The sequence below is a fragment of the Strigops habroptila genome, chromosome 11 (assembly GCF_004027225.2).
Source record: "Strigops habroptila isolate Jane chromosome 11, bStrHab1.2.pri, whole genome shotgun sequence".
Taxonomy (NCBI): Eukaryota; Metazoa; Chordata; class Aves; order Psittaciformes; family Psittacidae; genus Strigops; species Strigops habroptila.
Genome location: NC_046360.1, coordinates 211,802 through 239,676, shown reverse-complemented (window position 1 = coordinate 239,676; position 27,875 = coordinate 211,802). Strand labels below are relative to the sequence as shown.

The 27,875-nt window shown below is 46.0% G+C and overlaps 2 protein-coding genes across 2 annotated transcripts in view; one reads left to right on the top strand and one right to left on the bottom strand.

Moving 5' to 3' along the window:
* Positions 1-1,648: 1,648 nt before the first annotated feature.
* Positions 1,649-5,240, bottom strand: XBP1 (X-box binding protein 1). The gene is given in 6 exon segments (XM_030502119.1): positions 1,649-3,075; positions 3,877-3,984; positions 3,987-4,040; positions 4,620-4,748; positions 4,826-4,922; positions 4,992-5,240. Coding segments are annotated over 6 exon segments (1,143 nt in total). The 5' UTR covers positions 5,189-5,240; the 3' UTR covers positions 1,649-2,517.
* A 15,170-nt stretch (positions 5,241-20,410) lies between these two features.
* The window catches only part of ZNRF3 (zinc and ring finger 3), a 79,406-nt gene continuing 71,941 nt past the window's right edge, over positions 20,411-27,875 (top strand). The window contains exon 1 of the mRNA XM_030502104.2: positions 20,411-21,101. Within this exon, the coding sequence (XP_030357964.1) occupies positions 20,667-21,101 (435 nt within the window). The 5' untranslated portion in view covers positions 20,411-20,666. The remainder of the gene's footprint in view (positions 21,102-27,875) is intronic.

The window sequence follows — 27,875 nt, the reverse complement described above, 5'->3', positions numbered from 1 at the left end:
GGAAAACAATGCAGTTTGGAGAAGGCTGTCACTGTGGGTAGAAAACATGGTACCTCCAAATACTTACATGTTTCTAAGCTTGCAGGATTATAGTGGAAGTTCAAGGTTGGAACTGTTTTAGCTGATAGCTCTGAATCCTAAATAAACTGAAAAGATAAATAATTCAAAACCATCTCAGCAACGTTAAGAATTCCAACAAGAGCATGTAGAAAACTGGGAGGCCAAAATAAGTCAAATCTAGATGCAGGGTTTTCTCTTAAAAAATGAAAATTGCTGATCAAATTTGCAGAAGAAATTCTTGTAGATGGCTTTTAAGCATACTTTTTTCCTGTTACATTTGTACCAAAGATTGCCTTTCAAAGATGCATTTCCTCTTAATTGTTTGATGCTAATACAGCACCACTGATTCCTGTTATTCAGCCATCTGAAACAGTAATTCAGTGGTGGGCTTTTGACAGAGACCAAGATGTGGGGAAAAAAAACCCTGTGTCCAAGCAGTGTGGTTTGGTAGAAAACATTTTTTTCATAATTAATGTCTGCCCTTGAGATAGGAGAGAACAGGGTTGAATTGCTTAAATTGATGGGAGAGGAGAGTTGGGCAGAGGAAAAATTAAGTGGGATGACTGAGTGAGATTCTTGCTGTAGCCATCTTCTGGAGAGGGCATGAGAGAAGCAGCTGTGGGGTGTTTTCAGACTTGTGTATTTGTAACAGTTTATTTGTTGTTGGCTTCCTTAAAAGATTTTATTCATGCTGTTTACAAGCAGGACGGCAAATGTGATGCAGTATTAGGAAAAACTTTATTTTGAAATACGATCCGATTCTGGTCTGTCTTCTCAGGGGACCAAATCACCCTTTGTATGTCAGTTTGCAATAAATTTTCTAAAATATTTTTAGATGGCTGTGTTTCATTCCTAACAAAAGTGAAAACCTTGAGAGCCTACATCCAGTCCTTCACTTGGAGGGCAAAATACTCTTCCAGCTTAAGAAGATTTGTTATTTAACTACATAGTCCCACAAGCATGTCACAGTGTTCAGCAGGAGCAGGGGCATAGCAGCAGGGTGGGAGAAACCTGAAGCTGCCAGAAAGGAAGTGCGGTTCTAAATCTGTCATGACACAAATGTTTGACTATTAAAACAACTTCACTTTTTTTTTTTTAATGTAACACTCCGCTCATCCACTGAACATCTGCTCCAAGCAGCAACTTATTCTGAGTCTTAGAAGTTTAACTTTTCTCATCTCAGTTCTGCTGTACTGCACAGCTGTCATTTTTACTGCTGTTCAATGTTCAGATAGAATGCTTTATTACAAGCTAGGTTATTCATTTGTAATAAAAAGCAGTCTTATCACCTTGGTTAGTGACCAGTACCCTCTTCTCCCATCCCCCGTCTTCTTCCCTCCCTCACCTCAAGCTATTTTCTGTCAAAATCTGATGCACGACAACTGAAGCCAGGAGCAGTTGAGCAAACACCTGCAACAGCTCTCACTTTCAGAATAAGACTTCAGTTCCTCCTTCGTGGTTCCAGTTTCAGTTCAAGTTGGTTTAATGCTGTAATGTTGGAAAAAATGGATGAGGACAACAAAAAAGTCCTATTGTGTCATTTGAAATTAGCTCCTGCAAAGTTAATTTTATGCTTCAGGAATTTCTATGGAACACAATCTTCACCTTTTTTCATCCCATGTATGTCACACAGCTTCACCAACACTGGACACCACTTGAAATGCACCCACCTTGACTAAGACTGAGCATTTTGAATGGCTTTACCAGAAAGATACTACAATAATTCCATTCAGACATCAGGCTACTGCCACCTGCATTCCCTATTCAGGCTGCAGATTCTACTCTAGCAGCTCCTGCCATCATACAAACCCATCTGTCTGGATGAAAGCTTGCAACATCAAGCGCTCTCAGAAAGAAGCTGCCAGCAGCACTTCTGTACACCACAGAAGTGCTGCTGGATAGGTGCAAGTAAGGTGATTTAATGACGACGCACTGAGACCTGATCTGCTAAAGTTTCAAATTCTGCAAGGCCCACATACTCTCCCCTCCCCACTGAGATCCAAGGCAAAAAAGGGTAGTGAGCTGCACTGCACTTTAATTGCACCAATAGTTAAATATTAAATGGAGAAAGCAACTCTACATAGCAAATGTAAAATGAGTATTTACATAGTAAATCTGTAAGATGTACAGACTAGTTTCAACCCAGCTACATGAATATCCCACTGCAGTTTTAGGGGTTAAAATTACTTTAAATGGAAACCAAACTTTTTCAGGTTCATATAGAATTAGCAAGTTCTTGAGAAACCACCTTTCCTCCCTCATAAGCCAACAGTAATGGGGGGGAAGACAGGGCACCCTGGGCTTTTGATACCAGGGGAAATGCATTGGCCATCACTCCATTTACTAGCACAGGTAGAAATGAACAACATTTCCCCAAATACACTGGATTTCCATCCTCCACCCCAAAGGGGCATATTCTGTTATCCTGTTTATCCAAGGGGAGTTAACACTACTGGGTTAGACACTGATCAGTTGGGGAAAGAGTTCATTAGCAAAGCTATCCTCCCAAGCTTGGTCATTGTCAAGTGGAGAGGACATGTCACTGAAGGGCGACAGGGATCCTTCATATCCGGAGTCACTACAGGCATCCAAGAGAGAGCTTGAGGCTGCAAGGCTATGATGAGAGGAAAGCAGGTGAGAGATGCCCAGTTCAGGCATGAAGCTATCTACCGGTTCCTCTTTCACAGACACTGGGACCTTGGGGATAGCTTTGTCTTCAGATGGAGAGAGAGATACTTCCTCAATTTTCACAAGCATATTGGTTTGGTCGCCCATTTTAACAGGAATCTCTAGTATCAGGGGCTTGGTGTACACATGATCAAACCTTATGAGTTCATTAATGGCCTCCAGCTTAGCTGATGGGGACCCCAAAGAGGGAGAGGGGGAGGCTGGTATGGAATTTGTTTCTCCACAGATCTCTTCCTCCAGCTTTTCCAGGCATGTTGACTCTGAATCAGCATATTTAAGAAACATCTCTGGGTCCAGACTGTCCAGAAAGCCCAATAGGAGATCAGACTGTAGAATGAAATACTGTTTTAGAAAGACAGCCCACTACTGTTACAGCAGAACAGTTACAGTTGCTGCATCTATTAACCTTCATCTGGAAGTTTAAACATGCTAACACAATCACAACTGCGAGTTACACCAATAACACCGCTATCAGAACAGTGAAGGCAATTACTTCTGTTTCAGAAGTTCTTGGTCTATTAGCTTTTTTGTAAGGACACTGGCAATCTCCATAGAATTCTACATGTATTTGATATTCACAGCCTCTATTAGAAACTCCTTGAGATCTTGGATGCACCAAGTACAAACACATCCTGCTGGCTCCACAGAGCACGTACCAGAGCCTGGTGTGGTCAGACCTGCCCGTGACTAAGGCTACAGGGGTGGGGGTGTTCATGCCTTCCTCCTGCCCTTTCATTTCTGGAAGTCATTGATAAGGGTCAGGTTTTAAGTTCAAACAGCTTTGCCAGGTGCCAACACATCAGCAAAATGATCAAGTTTGTTTTCAATAAGAGTAAAACCACAGTATGCTTTTGGCATGTGTACTCTTTTGCTGTAAGAGCTAAAAGACTGCTTCAGGCAATAGCCTATCAGATTTAACAGAAACTGGACTTGTTCAAGTGGAACTCCTGTAGTTACTGGATACAGCCTAACACAGCTGTTCTGAGCCACAGGTATGGTATTCCAAGACTTGGAAAACAAACAATGAAAAGTCATCAAGCGACTTTAGATCAAGAAATTACAACACTAGTCTTAAATCCACAGTGGTTCTGAATTTCATGGGCATTCCAGATAGGAGTAGATGCTCACCTCTGAGTCTGAAGAGTCACTGCCATCAGAATCCATGTGGAAATTATCAGAAATGGTGACTGCTGGGCCTGCACCTGCTGCAGAGGAACACATAGTCTGAGTGCTGCGGACTCAGCGGACCCGGTCACCAATCTAATCTCATCCACCTGTGATTCCTTCACAACCTGTGCCAGGGGAAAAAAAAAAATCCAGTCAGTCACTGCAAATATTCTAGCTGACAGTACACATCTACTCCTGCAGATCACGCAAAGGCTTCTAACATTAGGTTCCCCATTTATTTTTGTGCAGGAGGAACCTGAAGGTAAGACCACTTCCAAAGGTGGCTCAAACTTCCATATATTTGCAAACTCACTTAAGTGACAGCCAGACCCCCTCCACTATACCCCATTCTTTCAAGACTGACCCGCATGAACGGAGTAGCGACTACTCCTAGAACAAAACAGAACGATTAAATAATCTCAGACCAACTTGGAACTATTCAGCTTGCTATCTCCCACACCACCGCTGACACTGCTGCAGGCTCAGTATCTGCTCGGTGTGGGAAAGCCTTCATTTGGAGGACAAGAAGGTTTGTGGCACATGAAGCGTCCTCTCCACAGCACAGCAGCGCCAGCCCGAGGCCTCTCGGCACCGGGGTCACTGCTCCCCGCCCACCGCCACGCATGCGCCTCCAGGAGCGGCTCTCGGCGGCCCTGCCCGGGGATGCGGGGGAAGACCAGCCAGGGGCGCGGCTGGGGGCTCACCTCGGACTCTCTCTCCTTCTCTGCCTTCAGAGCATCCAAGCCCAGGCGGCAGCGCAGCTCCTGGTTCTCCAGCGTAAGGCTACACGTCTTCTCGCGCAGGAGCCGGTTTTCCAGCAGCAGCTTCTGGTTCTGCGGAGAGCCGTGAGGCAGGGAGGCGGCGGCGCCGACCGCAGCCCCCCCCCCCCCGCCCCTCCCCAGCCGCTTACCTCCTGCTCCAGCTCACCGACCTGCTGCTCCAGCTCCGCCATCCGCGCCTTCTTCCTGTCCCGCGCGCTCTGCGCTGCCACGCGGTTTTTCAGCTTCCTGCGGGGCAGGGCGGACGTCAGCGCGGCGGGGCCCCCGCGGCGAGCCCCCGCCGCCGGCCCCACTCACCTGCGCAGCGCCTTCTCCTCCGGGCTCAGGTGGGTCAGCCGCTGTCGCTTGCGGGCCGGCGGCGGGGCTTCCAGGCCCGGAGCGGTAGCTCCTGCTGGCAGGACAACAGAAAGACGCCGACCGGCCGCGGGGGACTCGGCCGGTTTGCCAGGGATAAGGAGCAGCCCATGGGCTGCGGCGCCAGGCAGCGCGGCCATGGCTGGAGGCGAAGAGCGAGAAACAGCGCCTGCTCCACACCGCAACTGACAGCACTCCCCAACCCCACCCGGCTTTCTACGATCGTGGCTCTTTCTTATTGGCCGGCGCGGCATGACGATGCGCCCCGCCTAGCTCGTGATTGGCTTGCGGCTGAGGGCAAGCGGGAAGCGGATTGCATCAGACCAGGGGGTTGGGGCGGGGCCAGTACGTGGCGAAGGGGCGGGGCCATCGGAGCTTTTGGGGGCGGCTCGGCCGGGCCGGGCCCGGCCCGGCTCGGCCCGGCCCGTGCGCCGGCTGTGCCCGCCAGGGCCTCGCCGTGCTGCTGCTCATGCGATGGCGCTGGTGGGGCAAGGTGGGGGGGGGTGTCGTTGCAGTGAGAAGAGTCTCGAGGAGGGACCCGGCAGGTCAGTCACGAGCTGAAACCGGGAGAAAGCACAACTTCTGTGGGAGCACAAGTGCCGCGAACAGAGCTATAACAGATGCCATGGGAATGAGCGAAAAATGGGCTAAAAGAACAAAAAAGCTGAGAAGAGGTTGGCGGTTGTTGAGCAGAAGCCTCAGGAGAGCGCGCTCGAGTCCCCCAGGATTACCCGTGCACCCACGGCAGAGGCGGCCATGCTGTGCTGAGCGGCGGGAGCGGCCGGTGGTGCCTGAGGAGGGGCCAGAGCCGGGAGCACTGGGCCCAGGCCGGTGCGGGGCTGGAGGTGGAAAGCCTGGAAACACTGCACATGGGAGTGCCCCGGCTGGGCAGTGTGCAGGCTGTGCGGCGCAGCTATGCCAGCCGTACACACAGCCGTACACAAGCACACGCAGCCACCTGGGACACTGGGTTGTCCGAAATGCCGACCGCAGCTCGGTGCCCGAAGCTTTCCATGCTTTGCTCATGGCAGTTGCCCATGATGTGGGGTAGCTGTGAAAAGTTGAAACTTCAGCCGCTTACGTTTATTTCAGAAACACTTTTGTACACTGCGTTTAATTCGTTCAGATTATAGCTATAGTGAAGTCCTGTAACTCTACAGGAAAAACATGAACCTTAAAATTTCAAAGGCACTGGTGAGCTGGTTTGGCATTGCTCCAGCACTGGAGTTCTGCCAGGCCTTCATGATACAGAGAACAAGTTGCTTTTGTGAGTTGGTGTTTGTTCTTCCCTTTCTCGCCACAGCATGACATTTAGTTCAGGCTGAGAGTTCACCTTTCTACTTTGACACCTTTGTGAAAAATATAGCAAGCGTTCGATAAGCCTTTTAGGCTGAGTGCAAAAAGGTTGGTTGTTCGTGAATTGCTAAGCCCCTCGGATTCCCATCACTGAAAACTTACCTGCTGCTCCTCTGTACATCTCTTCTGGGTTTGGACTCGTGTTTTTTCTGCAATTCTAATTCCCAATTAAAAACACTACTGTTTTTTAACAAAATGCAGATCTAGTATTAATGCCTTTCTCTGATTTCAGACATTCATTTCAAGTATGTTGCTCTTTTTTACAGAAAACATGCCCCTGCTTGTGCTGCTTTGTGATATTTATAGCTATACTGGTGAGACTAGCCATAATGTGATTTATCATGTAGATACCCAGATTTTTTAGCATTATAGCAGAAGACAAATCCAAACTTTTTGTATATATGTGATTTAATTTTCCTATTTAATTTTGTATGGAACCAGAGAAAAAGCATCTTTTTGCAACATTTGTTATCATGAATAAGCTTCAGAAGTGCAGAGACATATCTACTGGTTACTGAGAATACATTTAGGCTCACAAATACTGTGTTACTACCATTAGGACACATAAAGTCTTTTATTAAATGTATGGGTAAGTCACTGGGTGAAAGAGTGGCAAAGAAAAGTTCGATAAAGCTGGTCTTGCACTGAGACACCCTTTCAGAAAACTTTGGTTAAAAACCTTCAAGTTTAATTCTGATTTTTTAGCGGTTCCCCCCCCTCACTGTTTTCATATTCCAGATTTTGTCATTGGATTCAAGCCTGTGATCCATGTGACAGCGCTCTAGTTACTCAAGAATGCTTCTTACCCTGCCTTTTAGTTAAGCACCACCATCTATCTAAAGGATGTGCTAGTGAGGATACTGTTGCCTGTCCAGCCAGAAACAACATCAGTTCATGTTAACATAGCTTTATGATGTATGTTTCAGGGGGCCAACCTACCAAGGGAAATAGTTTTGTTTATCAAAGGTGGAGAGGCTTTGCCCTTGTGTAATATCAGATACAGAGGAAGAAATATGAGTTGAATGTTACCTATGTATGAAAAGGGGGGGAATATGGAAAGAAAATGAAAGAAGAGGGTGTAGAGAAAAGATAGGTTGACTAACAAGCATAGTCTGAGAAAGAGCTTGTTTGCCCAATGTGCGTTTGAAAACACTTGGAAAGTAGGCCAGGGCCCCAAGCTCATGTCCACAGCTGGAGTATTCCCAGATCTGTATCGGTAGCTGATTAAATGAGAAAGGGAGCTGTTCTGCAGCCTAAAATGAGGTTATTCCAAGCCTGCAATGTTTGTAATTAACCTTGTATTCATTTTACTTATTCTTAGATTTCATTATTGGGATTCAAGAGTGCACCTCTCAAAATTCTGGTGCTCTCAGTCTTAGGGTGGACAGTAAACATTGCTTTCCTGTGAGACTCAGCCTAGTTGCTGAGTTCATCATCAGCTGGAGCAGGGGAAGAGTTTCACTTTAGCCACGTTATTCAGTTGTCTGGGGTACTAGCAACCCTTCCTTTTAGTCTTAACAGTTGAGGCTTTTTGGGAACACGCATGGGGTTCATGCTGTTCCTTGTGCTCTGAGTGGAAGGGTTGTTGTAGTAGGTGGGGATGATTTACAGGCAACATGATAATAAAGGGTATAGCATTTTTCATCAGTCTGGCAAGCCTAGTCAGAACAATGACATACCTTTTCTTCAGCAAAAAGGTGATACTCCTTTAGTACCAGGAATTATGGAGAATCTGTATCCTTTGCCTACCACATGGAGCTGCAACCTGTCCACAAGCTGTGGGAACTGACATTGGCTTTGCCTTCTCTTAGCACTGCCATGAGCAAGTCATGCAGAAAGGTGATGTCTTTTCTTTTTTTTTTTGCTCAGCTATCATCCCTTTTCCATTAATGCTTATTATTGAGACTCTGCCTCACTGGCCTTTATGATTGTTTCCAAAGTACCACCAGAAAACTGTGGAAAAGACCCAGGAAGTACAACTTTAAATCTTGACCCTTCTGCAAGCATCTTGCAAACGTGTACCTTGCATTCCAGTTCCTTGTCTTCGTGTTCCACCAGCATATGTTACTGGTACCTGTTAGTACCCAGAATTACAGGAATAGTGGGTAGGTCTGCCTCAGTTCCAACATGGATCTGTGTAGAGGGCCACAGGCAGCGGCTGGAGATTCTTACTTTGATCATCTTTATGGCTCAGTCCTGTGACCTAGCTGATTTTGTGGTGAGGGAGAGATCCCATCACACTTGTACCTTGAGTGCCTTCCGTTACAGCGCTTCTTCCAATACCTTCAGAACTTCATGCTGGAGATCCCTCTGTATTTTCCCCACAGCTGTGTCCTAGCCACTACAGCAGCAGTTGGCTCAGGCAGCATGTCTTGTGACAGAGATCACATGCCCTCATAGTAGGGTTCTCTGCCTCCCCATCCCAATAGAATCATTTCTCCTGTCACCACAGTCAATGAAGCCTTGCTTCTGATTCACAAGAGAAGTCTGAGTTAACTCAGACAATGCTGTTACTGTTTCTAGAACAAAGACACTCTGGAAGTTGGGCCTTTTACAAGGCCTTTTGCAGGAAGAGAGGGTCTCCCTTCCCTGTCACTGGCGTCCCCAGCAGCCACAGGCACTGAAGCTCACCTTGGAGCTCCCCACAGCAGTTTAGTAGCATTGCCTACATTCAGAGAGGTTATGCCCCATTCCAGGTTTAGTGGTAGCTTAGTAGCAATAGATTTGATGCAGTACTTCATGGCAAAGGCAGGTGGGAAGCACACTTCCACAGACCAGTGGTAGATGCTTATACAGCAACTGATTAGCTTATTTTTTGAAAAATACTAACCTATGTTGTTGCCCTCTCCTGTAGTAGCCTTTCTGCACCACAGCTTTTTTTTGGTAGCAAAATGATCTCATGCTTCATGGCTTCTGGCATTTTGAGTGTGGAATTCCTTTTTTTAATGTTACAGAATACAAGGTGGCAGATTTTTCTTAACAAGGTCTAAAGATACATGGTCTCAATTTGGATTTATAACAGCAAATTTAAGTTCAGGCAACCTACATAGAGAGCTCAGAATGTTCCTTCCATCTACATAGTATCTTCTTTTCCCTGAATTTCCCTTGTATTGTAATTCCCATCTGCTTCATTTTGTCAGACTCCTGTGAAACTCAAGATTTCTGTGGTCTGGGCCAGGACCAGCTGTTAACTCACATGTCATTCTGCAGAACTTGCAATTATTTGCCAGTTGAGTACTTTTCCCAGAACTCCGACATGCTCACTGAACAGCAGCATCTCTGCTAAGCCCCACTCACATCTGCAAGTTGATCTCCCGCTGTCACGAAATGCTGGTTATAAAGGGAAAGCCTACTTGTTTACAAGGACATTCCAGTACTTTGGGATAAAGATCTCTTGATTTGATTTGGTCTGTCAGGCTGAGAACCAAATTTCTCTTGCACATTCAGAGACTGGAGCACACCGTTCATGGGAATTTAAAAGAAAAGATATCCACATCACAGTGAAGGGAAAGGCTTGCTCCTAAGCAGCCCTGTGCTACTATTTCTGTGAAAACGAAGCATTACCAGAAAACTTTGCAAACACTGGTCATGTAAACAGATTTTTATACATAGAAGCTGGGTGCCCTTGGGAAGATTTATGTCACCTGAGAGACTTCACCTAGGAACCAAGCAGCATTGGATCAGGTGGCCAGGGAAGCAGGCTCAGGTCAGGGAGTCTGATGGTGAGCATCCCAGCTAGGTGATATGCGAAGGAATCCCGCAGGTCAAGGGAAGGTTGTGGTCATTCAGCATTTTGCTTTGGGGCTTGGGTTTGTTCTGGCTTCTGTTTCTAACCAACTTGCTTAATATTGAGCCTATCCCCTTCCACACCATTCCTCTATCCATGACTCTACTTCAGTGCATGGATTCCCTTTCCCTTTCAGTGGTCTAGCTGTTGCCATCTCTGCTGTTTGGATGCTGTTTGTCTGATTGTAATATCTATTTCCATGCTGTTGTACTACTTTAGCTCTTGAGCCATTTTCTGTCTAGCTTGGTCCCAAGCACAGTGTTCCCCTGCAAAGGTCAAAGTTCTCTTCATACAGCTGGTGTGAAAATGTGGACCAGAGAGTTAGGTGGATTGTGCAGGATTTGGAGGTTCTGGAAGATGTCATGTTTAAATGTGATTTCCAAATGTGATTAAGGTCTTGGCTAAACTACAGGCTAAAGTTGTGCACTGTGAGTTCTGTCTTTAGATGTGATGTTACTTGAGAGGTATTGTGTCCACCGTTAGCTGACCCTTAGCTGAGATGGTGCAGTGGGTGCATCACTGGGGGGATGCTGGCTGCAGACTGTGCTTGCTGGTGGTGCTGTCCCAGCGAACTGACCACCGCTGCTGGGCTCTGGGTAAGTACTTGACATGTTGAGCAAGCTCTCTGAGGAAAACAGCAACTGCTGAAATCTCACATGCCTGAAAGCTCCTGTTCCAGTACGTTTTTCTGTTTGCACATCCTCGTCCAGAACTGGAACCTCTTCTTGGAAAATGATCTGACAGGTAAACAACTGCGCTTAGGAAAGCTTGATGGCTACTTCCTATTGGCAGAAGCTTGCTCTTCTTTGAAGCAGTGCCAGCTTTTGAAAGGAAATGCCTTCTCTTATTTCTTAGTCATTCCCTAGGCTTTGAAATCCCTTTAGAAGTTAGGAGCCCTGAGAATCCTGGCAACTTTCTCAGTTTGTGATTTTGAAATTATTTCCTTATATTTTTCCATTAGAGTGCCTTCACCTAGTGCTGCCTCTTGCCTGCAGGAGCCTGCCTCCAGCTGTCGCAAGAGACCCTGTGAGGAAAGAGGCGCAGGAAAGTTATCAGGAATGTCAAGTTAGGAATCAGTTCTGTCTCAACATAGGTTCAGCATGACCCGAAATGTGAGGGGTATTGTCAGAATAGTTTGTCTCCTGCCTTATACATGTTTGATTTGCTCTATGCTCTGAGGGCACGGGGTAGCAGCTGCTGTTCAGAGAGGGATGAATCTTTCATGCTTCCTTTTTGGCAGCCTCATTTATTTGCTCTGTTAGCACTTGGCTCCAGTGATAACTCTTATGTAAATGGTCAGGAAGAGTTGAAACCCTTTATATACTAATTAAATAGATCATATGCTAGTACTTGAGTGTGGGAAATGCAGTGCTTTAAGGTGATTAGTTAAAAGTGCCAGTCAGATCTTGTATCTTACGTGAGTCTTTAACGTAATAGATAACCTAAGATGAAATAAATAGTTGCTTAACTGACCTTCACATGAATGAATCAGTTGTTAACGCAGAAATTCCTTCATTTTAGACAGTCACATGTTAAGAATGGGGTTTTTTTGCTTTTGGTAGTCAGAAGTGATGAAATTATTTGTTTGCTTTAATCATAGGAGTTCTTCATATTGCAGGTTTATCCACTGCCATCAGTATTAGTACCTGATACATTGCGCACTTTAACCATGTGCTTCAAATTTATTTTGAGTTGTTTACATATTGTTCACTTTAAATAGTGTATTGCTTGAAGTAGGACCGCATGAACAGCAACTTGTACCGTAGATTTACTCCAGAAACACTAGGAACAATGCTGAATTAAAGACAGAAGTTTCAATATTTAGATTGCATTTAAATATGATTTCCAGAAATGTGCATGTGTTGTTTACCTTGGATACTTCTTCAGTATTGTGAGAGAAGACACTGCTAAGTGTTGACATAATGAGCACATAAAATGAACAGTAACCCAGGATTTAGTGGGTTTGTAACCGGAAGTAAGTAGAGACAATATAGGGCAATTTCAGGTGTGCAAGAGCACAGTGAAAGGCATTTGTGTGGATGGATTTGAAGGTACTTCTTGCAGAATGAATGGATACTGAGAAACTTGGAAAGTATGGCTCCAGATTTTTTTCCGAATTCATTCTGTTCCCAGCTGTGCTGGCAGAGGTTTTAGGTGATTAAACAGCACAGAGCAATGGTCTCCTAAACTGATTAGTATTGTTTTTTCTTTCTTTGGTAACATGCTGTACTGTGCCTGCATGCTTGGTGAGGACCCTGCAGAACACATCGTGCGTGTCTGTACTCTGTTGCAACTCTCATGTAAACTTATACCTTATATTGGACAGTAGTTTGCAAAAAATAAAAGGCTGCAGTTATCTAAATAAGGGCATTTTTAGTGCAGTTTAACATATTTCAGTTTTAGAGGCCTGATCATTATTATCTTTCCCCTTCAGTAGATAATTACATGCCCCAAAAGAGTGAAGGGCTCCCAAATCAGAATGTTTTCCCTTCATACAGATTTATAAGACTACACATTTTTTAAGACATTGGAAACCTTAACTTTTCAAACATTAACAGAGAATTTTGTTCACAAATAGCTTTTGTAATTAAAGTTGTCATGGCTAGTCTGTTGGTTATTTGGATTGCTTCAATGCTGGCTTATTTGGATAAAATGTGTTTCCAAACTTTAAATAGCAAGAGGCAAAGCAACAGTTGCATGGCATTTTTCTTAACATAAATCTCCACTGATTTTTGTCTTTTGGTCTTTAGTTGAGCTGATGAGTTACAATAGTTCGTTACTTTACAGTAATTGATGGTATCAATGAAAACATGGTTTTCAGAACTGTAATGGACAAAATGTTTTTATATTTGGCTTTCTGTTCCAGATTGCAAATTGTTCGACTGCGTGCACGTGAAAGGCTGTGGGAGACATCTTGAATTTAAACTAATGTTTCTGGAATATTTTGGCATGCTTTACGCATACTTGGTGTGTCTCGCCAAAGGGCAAAGGAACTCGCCTGGCTTTTTGAGCCTGGGAGGTCACCTACTGGTTGCTCTGCCTCAGTGCATCCCACACCTCCAGTGCAGCATCAGGAACGGCCTGAGGAGCGCTGGAGATGCATCTCCAAGTATCGAAGTTGAAGCTCTTTATGCTTGAAGGAAACCTACCTTGCACTCAGATACGTTTAAGTAATGCTCTCAATCTCCTAAGCCTTTGTTTGTGCTGAGCAATCACGTCTCCATAGGCTTGGAATAACAATTTTACATGGTGATGAAAAAGGGCAGGCACGTATGTGGTGCTGAATTTACCAGAAGGATACTCTTGTTTCTGTTGCTTGTTAGGAGGTATGGCAGTATACTTGATTACGAAATACGCTGTAGGAATATTGGCTTCTGGAGGGCACAGTGTTAAAACATGTAGGGAATGTGGACAGTAGTCAAGAGATACCCGTTACCGACGTCATCGTGGAAAGGCAGGTGTGGTAGTGCGAGTGAGACAAACAGCTCTCCTTATCCTTCCTATGGACTCTTGGTCTGCTATGAGGACTTCTCACATACAGTTTGCTATGAAAAGAAGGATCTCGAGTCTGATTTAAGAAATGCTTTAATGAAAAACTGCTCATCAAAACCCCATTCTTCTTGTACAGAACTCTCCGGTATGAGGTTGCTTGTGATACCCATTTAAAACTAGCATAGATGTCACCACACTGCACCATGCAATGAAGGTATGTCCTGAATCCTGCTATGGCGTTCTTTAATCTACACAAGGGGACCTCTGACCACCCACTTCTTAAACTACAGTGTCATAACCAGCCAGAATTTCAAGTATAAGTATCTATATGTAGAAGTATATTGAAGTATCTATAGATACTTCAAATAAGTATCTATAATGTAGGAGGAAGATGTTGAGTCACATAGTTTACAATTATATAATGGGACCCTTTTTCCTTCACATAAGTTTGCCAGTTTGATTGAAGCAAAAGGCAGATACTTCTTCCTTTAAATGGAACAGATATAAATAGAACTATATTTCAACATAAATTTGCTTCAAAGGAAATTGCTAGTCTCCATTTTCTATTAAAACAAACATTTATGACACTTATAAACCATAACAAAGAATACTTAGAATACTTTGACTAATTTTTAAACAGGAGTTGTCAACAAATCCACTGGTACTATCCAGACTTTCTTATTTCAGTGGTGTTTAAAATGTAACGGTTTATCCTAATTTGTCCATTGGCATGTTTCTTCTTGGTTAGTTGGTGATGTTTTTCTCAGTTTCTCTTGTCTCACCTGGGCTTTGAGTGTCTTAAGCATGGGCAGACATGGCAAGCATGATCGAGCTGGCATGTGAATTTATAAGCTAGAAGTGTTTGAGGTAACTGCGTATGTTTCCATCCTCCAGTTAATGTGAAGTAATTTCATACCTACTATTTTTTCATGGTAACTTGCTTATGTGCCCACAGAAGTACATCTCTCTTGTATCATCCCAGCATTGCCATGGAAACTAATAACATGCCCCTGCTTTCAGGAAGTGCATCCAACACTGTAAGATTAACTGTTGTTTCAAATGAGATAACTGGGCTGCATTTGCAAGTTATTTACTTTGTCGTAGTTACAGCAGCAGCCTGGAACCCTGATTATTGTCTAACTTAACCTGAAGATGTATCCACTTATATATTATCCTTTTTATGTTCATTATGTTGGTGGCCAGTTCTTTCAGCATCTTATTTGGTACGATTGGTGGCTCACCACTTTAGCTGGAATTCCCCTGGTGATTTGTGACTTGGTCCTCTGTGTCAAGTGAGAGCTTCCCAGGACATGATGCCTGTTCACCCATCCACCATCCATACTGGGTGTGATCATAACCTTTCTACTGCATATAAAAGCCCGATGATGCTTTTATGACTATCAAAGATGAGAGGACGATGTGAGGGTTTTGTAGTCATCACTGATTCTTTAATTGCCTTTATAGAGTAAATAGAAGGATGAGAAGCAATTATGTATGATCTAAATTAATCTGTGAAGTATTAGAGGGGTAAACTGCTGTCTTTTCCATCAGCACCTCTCCAGTGATGAGAACTGATGGAAACCTGTTTTTCCAGGAGTAAAATTTCTCTTCACTGGTTGTCATTGTCAAGAAAAGAAGGAGATGAGGACCAGGTTGTTCTGCTGAAATCTAATCCTTTTTTTTTTTTTTTCATAGAATTTATTCTCAGCCACAGTTCCCATTTGCCACTGTATGTTCAGAACAAGTTTATTAACTGGCGACAGCAGCAGTGGTGGTTTATGGGAGGGTGGTGTTTGTTGTTTTGATTGTTTATTGGGGTTTTTATTAAGTGGCAGCTTATAGAACTTACTCTGAATGCCCAGTAGTTAAAGGCAAAACAATCTCAGTCCTAGGTGGGTACAGTATTACCTGCAAATGCTCACAGCCAACTAAGAAAAGGTCATTGCTCGCCAGTGGGGGGAGGTAGTCACTGGACTCTGGAGTGATAGGCTGCCCCTGCCTTGGGAGTGGCTTTCTCATTGCAGTGTAGTCTCGCTGGGTTCTCCGGGGTTATCAGATCACTTGGTATGATAGATCATAGGAGTAAGAACCACCTTTTCTTAGTACATAGCTGAGCAGCCCCTTTTAAGTGATTTTCTTTTTTCTTTACACAGTGGATGAGAGATGTACTATGCTCCAAAGAAGGTCTGGCTGGTACTGGAGACAATCTCAATCAAATGGAGATTCAAAATCCATGGTAACTGAAATGCATTTAATCCATGCTCATTGGTTACTTTATTTCTTTGGAAAAGGGTTGTACTTTCCTTTGTTATGCTAGGATCTAAGACAACATAGGAGTGGAAAAAAGTTTATTTAAACATTCACATTGCTACTGCCTGAAAGTCTGGTGTTTTGAGTTCTATGCTGCCATTGCAAACTGGCTCCTCAGACTAAGAGCACTGGAGGCTGGCACCAGGCTGGCTTTCCGTAATGTGTCTTAAGAAAACACTGAATTGAAAGTGTCATCTGCTCTTTGCTGTACTAATAACTGATACGAGGCTTTGGGGAGGGTCCCTCAGTACTGGAGGACAAACAAGTTGGTGCCAAAACAGCAGAGCTAAAGATGCTTTCCTGCTGTCCTAGCTTCCCCCATGTCCTTTTTGGATACTGTTGCAGTACCCAGAGTCCAGAGCCTCTGAGTTTCACAAAATTTGCAAGAATGTTCTGTCTTAAGACTTCTCTTCTGCCTGTAAGCTTGGTTAAATTAGCAAACAGGTTCAGAAGAGCGACAAGGCTGACAGGCAGATAGCAAATGTTTAATTTAATTATAAAATAAGGCTGAAAGAGGCTCTAGAAGGGATTCCCTTCAGGGATCCCTACAGAAGGGATGCTGTATTTGTGGTTGACTGCACAGATGTGATAGAAAGCAGCTATTAGACATCTCCAGCCAAATGTATTTTCAATTACAGGGATGGCAGGACCGGGGAAGCTGGGTTCCTGCTTCATTTAATGGTGAGAATGGCTGAGGAGCATGCTGCGAGTGGCTTACTTAGTGTTGCTTTGTTCTTGCCTGATGTAGTGCAGAGCTGTAGTTCTTGCACAATATTCCAGCTCTCCTCTCAGCACAAAATGATTAATTGTGTTTTGGCTTTTTCTGTAACACTTATCACAGCAGAACGTGGGTTACTTCACTGTCAGTGTTTTCTCTCAAGAGCGGCATGGGGAAGAGAGTTCTATAATACCCATTTCTTTGCAAAAGAAAGGAGATGTAGGAAGTTTCACTCAAAAACATCCTTTAGTGTTGATTGCTCTCTTCTGAGATAGGATCAGAGAGTCGTTTAGATTGGAAAAGACCTTTAAGATCATCAAATCCAACTGTTACCTGGTCACTGCCAAGCCCACCACTAAACCATGTCCCCAGGCTCACATCTACACATCTTTTAAATACCTGCAGGGATTGTGACTCACCACTGCCCTGGGCAGCCTGTTCCAAAGCTTGACGACCCTTTTGCTGAAGAAATTTTCCCTAATATCTAATCTAAACCTCCACTGGTACAATTTGAGGCCATTTCTTCTTGTCCTATTGCTTGTCACCTGGAAGAAGAGAGCAAGTGCCTAGGGCATGCCTTCTCAGACCATCTGGCATTATACATCATTATGTTCAAATCATAGCTCTTACTGTCCTCATTTGCAGTTATAAATGCTTGAGACTTCCATGTATCAGAGCCTGGGCCTCAGTTCGTTATGCAGGGGAAAACAAAGAAAGCACACCTGAAGGTTTGTGGCATAGCTGAATTGTGAGCTGTATGCTGCCAGCTGGGAAGGAAGCCAGTGGGAAATGTTTGATTGTTTAATGATAGCCCATTCTCTTCTGCAGCCTCCTGCTTGAATTTCTGCCCAAGCAGAGGCGACTTGGTGACCTGAGACCTCATGTCACTCATTCAGCTATGGGGCTACTGCAAAGGCAATTTTGATGTGCCTGTAGTCCAACAACAGGATAGTTTAGTGAGACGGAACAGATCTTCAGCAACTTTTACTTTAGGGATAGGATGCTGTTCCCTTGTTATATAAAGTCGCATTCCCATATTCCTCACTAGTTAGTTTCCAGATTTATTTGGCATGCCCTTTCTGCATTTCTAACTCTCAACCAAACCTGGAGAGGCCCTACTTCTAGGGCATTTCCTAGAGAATATCCAGAAAGTCCTGGCGATTCCATTTCATTAACAACAGAGGCAGAGGCCTTATCTATCTGAGCCCCTACACTGTTGAAGTAAACTGATGTCCACTTTGCTGACCAGTAGGGAAGCACACAGCATTCTTGACTTTCCAGTTTCACAGCTAAGGATCAGGAATGTTGGGCCCTTCCCAGATTTTGTTAAAATAAAACCATGTGTTCCACATGCACACTGAGCTCTTGTTGTGCTCTCTTAGAACTAGATTTCCAATTCCCATCTCCACTCCTGAAGCTACTCTTCCCAATACTGTTTCAGCTTGCTGATTCAGTTTAAAAATAACTTTCACTCCATCCCTGCCTGCCCTGGGCTGCCTTTAGCCCTGGTCTCTTCCCTGATTCAGTTTGCCACACAGCTCCATGAAAGCTACATTGGCATGATTAGGGAGAAATCATGGAAGTGAAACTAGTGGCAAGGGAAGAGCTGTTTAAAATAAATACTTCTCCCAAAGCAGGCAAACTCCTGCCAAATAGGGCAAGCCATACTCGGCGAAAACCTCATCCAGTGCTGTGGCTGTCCTTGGGCTCTGACTGTACCTGGGATGGGGGGGACAAATACCATTGAAGCTGGGGGGTTCCTCCAAGCTGCATGACAGTGTCGCTGTCGTACTGGAAGATGTTCTGTAAGGGGCATCGTTCATTCATTCATTACCTTTTGTGTGACAACCTGTGCACACCCCATTGCCCTCCTGAAATACTGAAATTCCAACTCTTCTTACTCCTGATAACCTGATGATGTATCCATTGAGTGCAGGACAGTTGGGAGGCCTTGACCTACAACAACTTAGGACATGAGCTGTTTACCTGTACTAAAAGAATATTTGTCCCTGCCCGTGGCAGGGCCATTGGAGCTAGATGATCTTTAAGCTCTCTTCCAACCCAAACCATTCTATAGTTCTGTGAACATTGAAAAAAACAATTACAATGGCATAAGGACCTTTACAAGAAGAAAAATACTTAGTGAAATGACATCCTGAACCTGACATGCAGGGCATAAAAAGCTGCCAAGGACTGGAGATTACTTGCTGTTGCCACTTCTGGAGGGGATTTAAAAGTCTGGGTATCATTTGCCTAAACCACTTAAGTTAGTGAAGAAATAAGAGAGAATTAGTTGAACGTTAAGAACTTGAGACTTTCTCCTCATGACACATGCACAGTCCAACAGTGACCCTTTCAGCATTGTAACTGCAAGCTCTGCATACATCTCTGCTTTTGCCACAGATTGTGAAATGGTTTAGCTGATACAACAAGGAGAAGCTCTCCCAGAGTTCTCCATGTTTGACTTGTTCCTATCTTGATTATGGTGTAGGAAACCCTGTGGTGTCTAAGCAGCCATTTGCCTCACATGAAGGTGAAGGGAAATCACATAGAAGTAGTTTGCACTAAGGGATGAAAATGCTTCTATTTAGTACACCAGGTGCTATGCCTTTCTCAAATCCAACTGTAACATACCTATAACCTAAAATTCAGTGTTGAGCACATCTAAGCTTGCATAGTGCGTTCTCTTCTGTCACCAAGCTAGAGCACCAGTGATGTCCTCTCCAGCTCCCTTTCTGTACATGCTGTAGTTGTGGCCTTTGATCCATTGTACTGAAGTCTGAGGTTTGTGGAGGCATTTTGTGGTTGAAGCCCAGGGTGTATGTTCCTGTGATCCCTGCTTGACCCTTCTTCACTGAAGAAAACTTCGAGGACTTGTTAAGCTAATGTTGCTCACTGTGTCAGGCTAAGGATGCTGCTATCTTTTCTTCAGTTGTAGCAAAGCATATTTAGGAACAGAGCTGGCAATTTGTAGACTGTGGTATTATTCCTTCTGCCAGTGGAATACGGACTCGCCCCAGAGGTGGAGTTTGCCAGTCACTGTGCTTCATAACCAACAAGGGATCTCACACCTCTTGTAACCGATTTATGCTTTTAGGCTCCGTAACATCTTGTGTTAATGAGTTCCACAACTTGGTTATATGTACTTCTGAAGGACAACCGAATCACTGGCCTCCATCCAGGTCTTGTAGTGTAAGGCTGAAATAACGATCGTTACCTGTGCACCTTTCCACATCATTCATATGCGGTTTTGCAGGCTGCATTAGGGACAAGCGAAGGGCGCGGTTAAGCGGTCTGCTCCCCGAGCCGCCGCTGCGCAGCGCTGGGTGGGAGCCGATCCCCCCAGCGCCCGCACCCGAGGGAGGAAGGAGCGCGCTGGGAGCCGCCCGCGGGCGGTGGCGTTAGGGGAGGCCGCGCACAGCCGCAGCGGAGTAGCTCCAGAGAGCGGGTGGCTGTGGTGCGCTCGGCTGTGCAGCCAGCTCCCGCCCGCCCGCCCGCCCCGCTCCTGGACCACCGGCGGGCTCCAGGCCTGGCGGGCTGCAGCGGGGGCTGAGCGGGACGGGCGCGATCGCTGCGCGGCTGTAGCCCCGCCGCCGGCGGGAAGGGTCCCGGCGGACGCAGGTCCCGTGGGTGTGCCACAGGCCGCCGCGGCCGGGGCCGGGGCCGCCCCTCGCGTCCCGGGCGCGCCCGGACCGGCCCTGCAGGCCCAGCCGCATGGGAGGCGGGCTCCCGGCGGGGCCTTCCAGAGCGCGGAGCCTCGCGAGTCTCCGCCGCCCGCTCTTGGGCCTCCGGTGGGGCCGCCCGCGGCCGCTGCTCGGGTCGGGACGGGTCGGGTCGGCTCCGCTCGGCCGGGCTCGACAGCGGCGCGCGCCGGGTGTGCGGTGAGGGAGGGCCGCGCGGGTCAGCGGCGCGCAGGGGGCGGGGATAACCCCGCGGTGTCCGTCACGTGGAGCAGATGAAAGGGAAGCGGCTTGGCAGGGCGGAGAGGAGCCGCGGCGAGGGGCGGCGGGCGCGGGGCAGGCGGCGGCCAGGAGCGGGGTGCGGCGCGGCGGCGCTGCTGCTGCTGCCATGGGGCGCTGACCCGCCCGGGATCCCGGCCCCGGAGCTGGAGCCGCTCGGGAGCGATGTGCGGCGGCGGGGCGCCGCTCCCCCGGGCCGCGCGATGAGGGGCTGCGGGGCCGGCGCGGGCTTGGCCGTGCCGCCGCCGCTGCTGCTCGGGTTGCTGTTGGCTGCGGCGCCGGGCGCGGCGCTGGGCAAGGAGACGGCGTTTGTGGAGGTGGTGCTCTTCGAGTCCAGCCCCAGCGGCGACTACACCACCTACACCACAGGGCTGCAGGGCCGCTTCTCCCGCGCGGGGGCCACGCTGAGCGCCGAGGGCGAGATCGTGCAGGTGAGTGAGCGGTGCGGCCGGGGGTCGCCGCCGGCCCCAAGATGGCTTCGCGGGCCCGTCACCTGGCGGCACAAAGCCCGCGCCGGGCCCCGCGCCCCACGTGCGCCGCGCGGCCTGGGGGCGCCGCGGCCGCGGTGACAGATGCACGGCCGCGCACAAAGGCCACGGGGCGCCCGGGCCTCACCTTGCGGGGCCGGCGCGGAGCCCTGCGGACCCCGCGCTCGCCCCGTTTGACAGCCAGGCACAGAGCCCCGCGGGCCCTGCGCTCGCCCCCTTTGACAGCCGGGCAAGGAGCCGAGCCGCGGGGCGGCGCGGAGCACAGAGGGCTCCGGCCCGCACGCGCCCTCGCACCTCTGCCGGGTGCGGTATCTGCGCGGCGGGGCGGGGCCAGGGCCCGCTGCGCGGGGCAGCGCCGATGCCGCGGATCCTCGCTCTCACCGCGCAGCCGCCGCACTTGTGCGGGGCGCGGTGCGTGCCCGGAGCTGTCCTGGGGGCTCTTGCACAACGCGAAGGTTCTTGTAGCGCTGCTCTTGGCTTTCCCACCAGAGAAAGAGTTGTTGTACGTATCGGAACGCGGCAGTCCCGTGCTGTGCTCGGAGCTCCCGCAGCACTTATGTGGAGCCTTCACGGGCGCTTGTAACTGTTGACTTTATTTCTCCCCCTCTTTGGCTAAGTCGAGAAAAGTGACTTAAATGGTGTTTTAATGGGTTTGACTGTTAGGCAATTGCCAATCGCAGTCCTTATTTCTCATTAACAGCTGTGGAGTTTGTTTGCCTGGCTTCATGTATGTACATACATAAATATATATAAAAGTTAAAAAAATGATCTGGTGGAAAATAGGCTCTTAAAACATCTGGAAAAGCTCTACAAGTACAAATACATTACTTGTTCCTTTTAAGTAAAGTATACTGCTGTTTGAGTGCTTGTTCAAGAGAGTTTCAGCTGGGGGATTTCTTACAAAAGTTCTCTTGCAGTTTTGAGTGCAAGCTGCTGATACAAGGGGTTGTATTTATCCCTCAGAGAAAAGAGGGATGGACCAATTAATTTGTATTTCTGACCTTTTTTTACGTGGTGGTGCTGGTAGGGCCTGACACATTGTATAACCTCCTGGTGTGTCATCAGACAGTACATGTAAGACCTGCTGTGTCTGAGGGGACAGCAAAAGACTGAAGTTTCTTTTCTTGCCAGGTGTTAGTGTTAAGAACGGAACACGGGCCACCTCCCAAGGCCACACTTTCCCTGAGGTTGTAAGTGAGAGTGTAGAAAAAACCTACTGTTTTCTTAAGGCTCAGATTTGCATAACTTGGACCAAATGTACGCAGTGGGCTCTTGTAGGCCTTATGATGCACAACATTGACTGACTGCTTCCTCTTGATGTTTGGATAGGCAGCCCCCCAAATGGGAAAGGCTATGGTGGAAACCAAATGATGTGGCAAATCTTGTAGTCATCACTCAAAAGCTGTTTTGCTCATTTATCTGTACATACAATAGATAACATACATTATGAACAGGCTGCTGGGATTTTTTCCCTAAGCCACCATGTCTGCTATATTCTTTTCAGAGGAGAGAATATGGCAGATACTGTTCCAGAGCAGCTAGACTGAATGCTGCCATTCATGTTGTCAGTGCTGCGATTTTAGATTTCTTGTCAGTGCTATGCTTCTTTCATCTCCTGAAAGTGAGATTTTCACAGTGTTGTCTCGCCTCCCTTTTTCAGCCAGGCCATATATTTGTGAAACTGTCTAAATCTGCTGTTCTGGATCATCATTTAAAGCTTGGTGAGATTTAGAAGAGGAACATGAAGCTAAGGCAACTAAGAACCTGTTCAGCAGTAGCTAGTGGTACGTCAGTTGGGGACGCAAGCTCTGCTTGGCCCCAACACTCAGTGCGCACAGCTCTGCCAAGAGTAAGGTGCGTTTTTCTTTAAAATGAAATATTAAAATTCTAGACAATCAGACACATTAAAGAATCATATGTTAAAGAATGGATCAAAGGAATTGTGGTTTTGGGACTACACAAAGACTTACTTTTGTTTATGTTAATAGCATCAATTACTCGTTGGTCTTGAAAGTCTGAACAAAAAAGAAAAACCAACAACCCAAACCCCTTAAGAAACAGTGTGCTTTCAGGTTTTGATAGGTCACACATTCACTCCTGAACTGGTTGTCAGATTCCTATCCAGTGGTGGTATAGGTGGTATATAGTGGATAGTAGTGGCTATTATATTGTTTCTCATGTTACTGTGAACAAGTCTTATTAGGGTCAAGTGTCTACAACTCTTCAGAGATGAAATGTTCTTACATCTTCTTTCATGTGGCCACAGTTTGTATTCAGCAAGCTCATCCTTGTGTTGCTGTGTCAGCTGGTCCTTAAAATGTTTGAAGGTCTAACCATCCCGGCGGTGTCTGGCACACTGGAATATTACATGTTTCTTGGGGCAATATCCTGGCCTTTAATATGGTTGAGATTAGAAATTGAAAATGTTTGATTAGAGAGTGATTGTGGAAACAAGACTTTGTTGAAACTTCTAAAATGATATTTTGCTTCAAAACAAATTATGACTGGCGAACTCCTTATGGTTGAAATGTCTTGTAACAGTCAGGCCAAAAGCTCAGATTAGTTCTCTGTCAAAGCAGATGCTACTTGGCCACACACTTGCAGTGCTAGGACAGTAAGCATCACTGATTTGACTAGCAGTGGCTTTTTTTGCTCAGGGGGGAATCTTAATTATCTTAATGTGTCTTAATTCTACTTGCAGTTGTCAAGATTCCTTTCCAGTTGCTTATTCTTCTTGATGGCTAAGGTGTGGAGCATGAAATCCTCTGTTTGGTATGAAGTTGTGGTGATGGTGGAACTGCTCAGATGAGGTGCTGGGAAGAGAGGATCAAATATGATGTTTGATTAAGATTGCATTAAAAACTGACATATCAAAACTTCAAATGATACACATCCATCATTGCCAATCCTCTCTTTTAGACTTTCTTTTTGTTACTCCTGCCTTAGATACACTGCTAAATAGAGCAGCATAGGTGGGTTACCAATACATACGATTTTAAAGAGAAGCAGCATGGGTGGGTTACCAATACATACGATTTTAAAGAGAAGCAGCATGGGAGAGAGATTTAGGAATATTATGCCTGGGTTTTCTTGTGTGATAAAAGTTTGGGGTTTGGTTGGTTTGTTTCTGCTTGGAAGCCTCAGCAAAGGGAATACTGAACTTCCTGTAGCCATTGAGCTGGAGAGCTGTTGGAGCGAGTCCAGAGGAGGGCCACGAGGATGATAAGAGGGCTGGAGCACCTCCCGTATGAAGACAGGCTGAGAGAGTTGGGGCTGTTCAGCCTGGAGAAGAGAAGGCTGCGTGGAGACCTCCTAGCAGCCTTCCAGTATCTGAAGGGGGTCTATAAGGATGCTGGGGAGGGACTCTTCCTTAGGGACTGTAGTGGTAGGACAACGGGTAATGGGTTCAAACTTAAACAGAGGAAGTTTAGATTAGATATAAGGAAGAAGTTCTTTACAGTGAGGGTGGTGAAGCACTGGAATGGGTTGCCCAGGGAGGCTGTGGATGCTCCATCCCTGGTGGTGTTCAAGGCCAGGTTGGACAGAGCCTTGGGCCACATGGTTTAGTGCAAGGTGTCCCTGCCCATGGCAGGGGGGTTGGAACTAGATGATCTGAAGGTCCTTTCCAACCCTTACTATTCTATGATTCTATGTGTAGATCACATAATAATCTCTGGTTGCATGCATTTTTTGTGCTCAAAAGGTAACAGTTTGGGAGAGCAAGCATAACGCATTGCTTTAAGCTGCAGGAAGAAAACAGAAGTAGGACACTTCCCAGCTTCTGGCACGGCAGTTCCTCCTAGCAGTGTTATTGCTCATCTTTTCTCTTGGAGAAGATGGAGAGGCTTAGAACTAGAGTGCAAGACCACGTGCCTGCATGTTCATTCCTTCTGTCTCCCTCCCACCCCTTATTTACTTGAATAACTTTGACCCTCTCCTGTTTTCTCAAAACGTGAAAGCTGCTAAAGACTAAACTTCTGTCAGGCATCACGCTCTGAAGCATTGGCAGAGTTTTAATGGTGTTGAAAGCAGTGACTTGACATAACTGTCCAGACATATAGATGTCTGGCAACGATCAGAGGAGGCCAAGTCAAGGCAATGTTTGTGTCCTTTCAGAATGGAAACCAAAAATGTGTATTGTTGTGGTTGGGGATTTTTTTGGTGTGTTGTGAACAGGCAGGTTAAGTTTCTTCTTGCTTGAGTTGAGTGCCTGAAGGCCATTCAAATTAAGGAAGTGGAATTATTTGTGGCTTTGAGTCACTGTCTTGCTGAATGTTTTCTTTGCTAGTTATCCTCTTGGAACATGAAGACACCTGTGATTGAGTTTGTGTTAGTTTCCATACCTTAACTGTAAAGCTGTGGCTTACAGTGGTGATCCTGAGGACAGCAGGGATAATGAATTCTTCTGGTAAAACTGAGTTCCTAGTACCAGTTCTTAGGAGTTCAGGTTTGCTTTGTCATCCTGTCCTTGGAGTTGAGCTGCCATTGGAACATGACACTTCCATTCTAATGGAAAACAAAGATCTGATGCCCTGTGGATGCTGATAGCAGGATGAGGAGAAGGGCTATTCAGCTTTGCTGTTTCTCTGTTTTGGAACAAAGACGGGAGACCTGGAACATAATTGTTGTGCCTTTTGTGAGAAGCGGGACTAGGTTATAGGTTTCGTCCTCACTGATCTTCAGTCTTGGATGTTATGAACAGATGCTCACAATTGGCAAATGTTGTCAGGCAAGTGAGAATAGTCATCTCTGAAATGTCCATCTTCAGCTGTTGAATCTAAGCACTGTCCTGCTCGATCCTCTCATCTGGACTTATATCAGCCAGACCCGTGTCTCCCATCACCATTCTGAAGGCCTGCTGGAAGTTAAGGAGTTTGTGTTAAATAGGTGACAAGGCTGAATCCTGAATGGCAAAGACTTAATTGCTGCTGTCTTAGGGGAAAAAAGAACCAACCAAACAAACCTGAACTTTCACAGTGCTTATTTCCTGGTTTAATATATTTATTTTAAAATTATTATTTATTTGTTTTGATAACAGCAAGTCACCGAGAGCTCCCTTGTGGTTATAACAGCATAATCTACTGTTACGTAGTCACAACAGTGGGTAATTTCTGTTCTCTCTGTTTTGCTGCTTTGTGGATCAGAAACCTTAATCTAAGCTTCAGGGTTTCTTTTTCATATTTTTTTTTTTTTTTTTTTTTTGGGAACAAGACTCTTCTAAAACTGTAGCCTTGATATATGCATGGAGTAGCAAAATGTTTTACAAGTTTTGTTTGTGCATTTTCCAGGGTCTCAGTTGTTTAAAGCATATGTGCAGGTTTTGAACCAGAACTGGAGGTTTTGGTTAGTTTGAGATTTGGCAGAGCTCATGACCCCGATGTACAGAAGAGAGCTGAGAGCCAGAAAAAAGATGGAAAATGCAGGTTTCGTCCTATGGGCTGCAGGCTCCTCTTGTGTAGTTCCTGCAGTGCACTCTGCGTGGTCTCAACTGGACCACTGCTTATTCCGCAGTACTTCCTGGCAGAAGGCTGAAGATGGCTCGTGCGGAGGGCGGCCCTAGCGGTGCGGGGGCAGGGGCTGGGGTCCTCTCCGCCATTGGGCCAGTTGGCTTTGTTGTGCTGTGGAATGCAGGCGTTTTTCATGGGAGCACAGCAGGTGACTGCAGGTGTGCAGGAGAAGGCCAAGATGATAAAGGAGGCTTAATTCACACTGAAGAGACTGTTGAGGCAAAGACTTGCACGGTTATTGTACCTGGGCAACCTTTGCGGAGTACGTAATGCACAGGCAGCTTGTTTGCAGCAGAGGTATTGTCCTGGGCTTGATCTCAGGTTAGATTAATCCAGCTGTTTCCAAATTTCCATCCATCCCTCTGTTACTTTATATTAATTCTCCAATATTGCAATATCCAATACTGCAATATCCAAGATGTCTCTTAGGACAGTGGTGAAAGGACTTGGTAACTCCAGTGGTAGCTACTGTCCGTTGTGCTATGTCTGTTTGTGGCTGCTTTGAGAATCCTGCACTCATGCCATCTTGTTAAGGTGCACTGCAGCACTGTAAGAGAATTTAAGGGAGGTGTGTGTCAGATTGTGGTGAAGAAGAGACACCTGGCTGCATAAGCCTTCTGCGAGAACACCTCTCTCCTTTTGGATGGACAGTTTCATGTCGTCTTTCCTATCTTCTGCGGAAAAAAAGCACCTTATGAAAATAGTAACTATAAACCCAAAATTATAATGGAATTTTATGGGCTAGTAAATCGTATTTACCCAGTTAAAGCTGTAGACTGTTACAATACATTATAATGTACTAATGGAAAGTTTAAGGGTGTCTGTGCAAACTGTTTCTAAATAAGTCTGAGGCAATAATAAATGTTTCTGGGCATTACTGCAGGGAGAGGGCTGTTCAACAGATAAGGTACCAAATTCAGTGATGGGTTACTGGGTTTAGAGGAAGCTTGAATGTCTGGTGTTAGCACAGAGTTGTAGCAATACCAGAATCCTTGTCAGCACACAAGGCTGAAACAGTCCTACGAGGAGAAGGTTGGAGGCACAGTATAAAAAAATGAGGTAAAAGATGTCAAATTATGGAGGAGAAGATACAATGGAAAGAGGAAAAAAATGCTAATGTGACCTATTTAAAGGAATAAGAATAAAGTAGGTTAAGAAAGTAAATAGAAGCAGAAAGCTTACAGCACTGGGTCTTGTACTCAGGACGGTC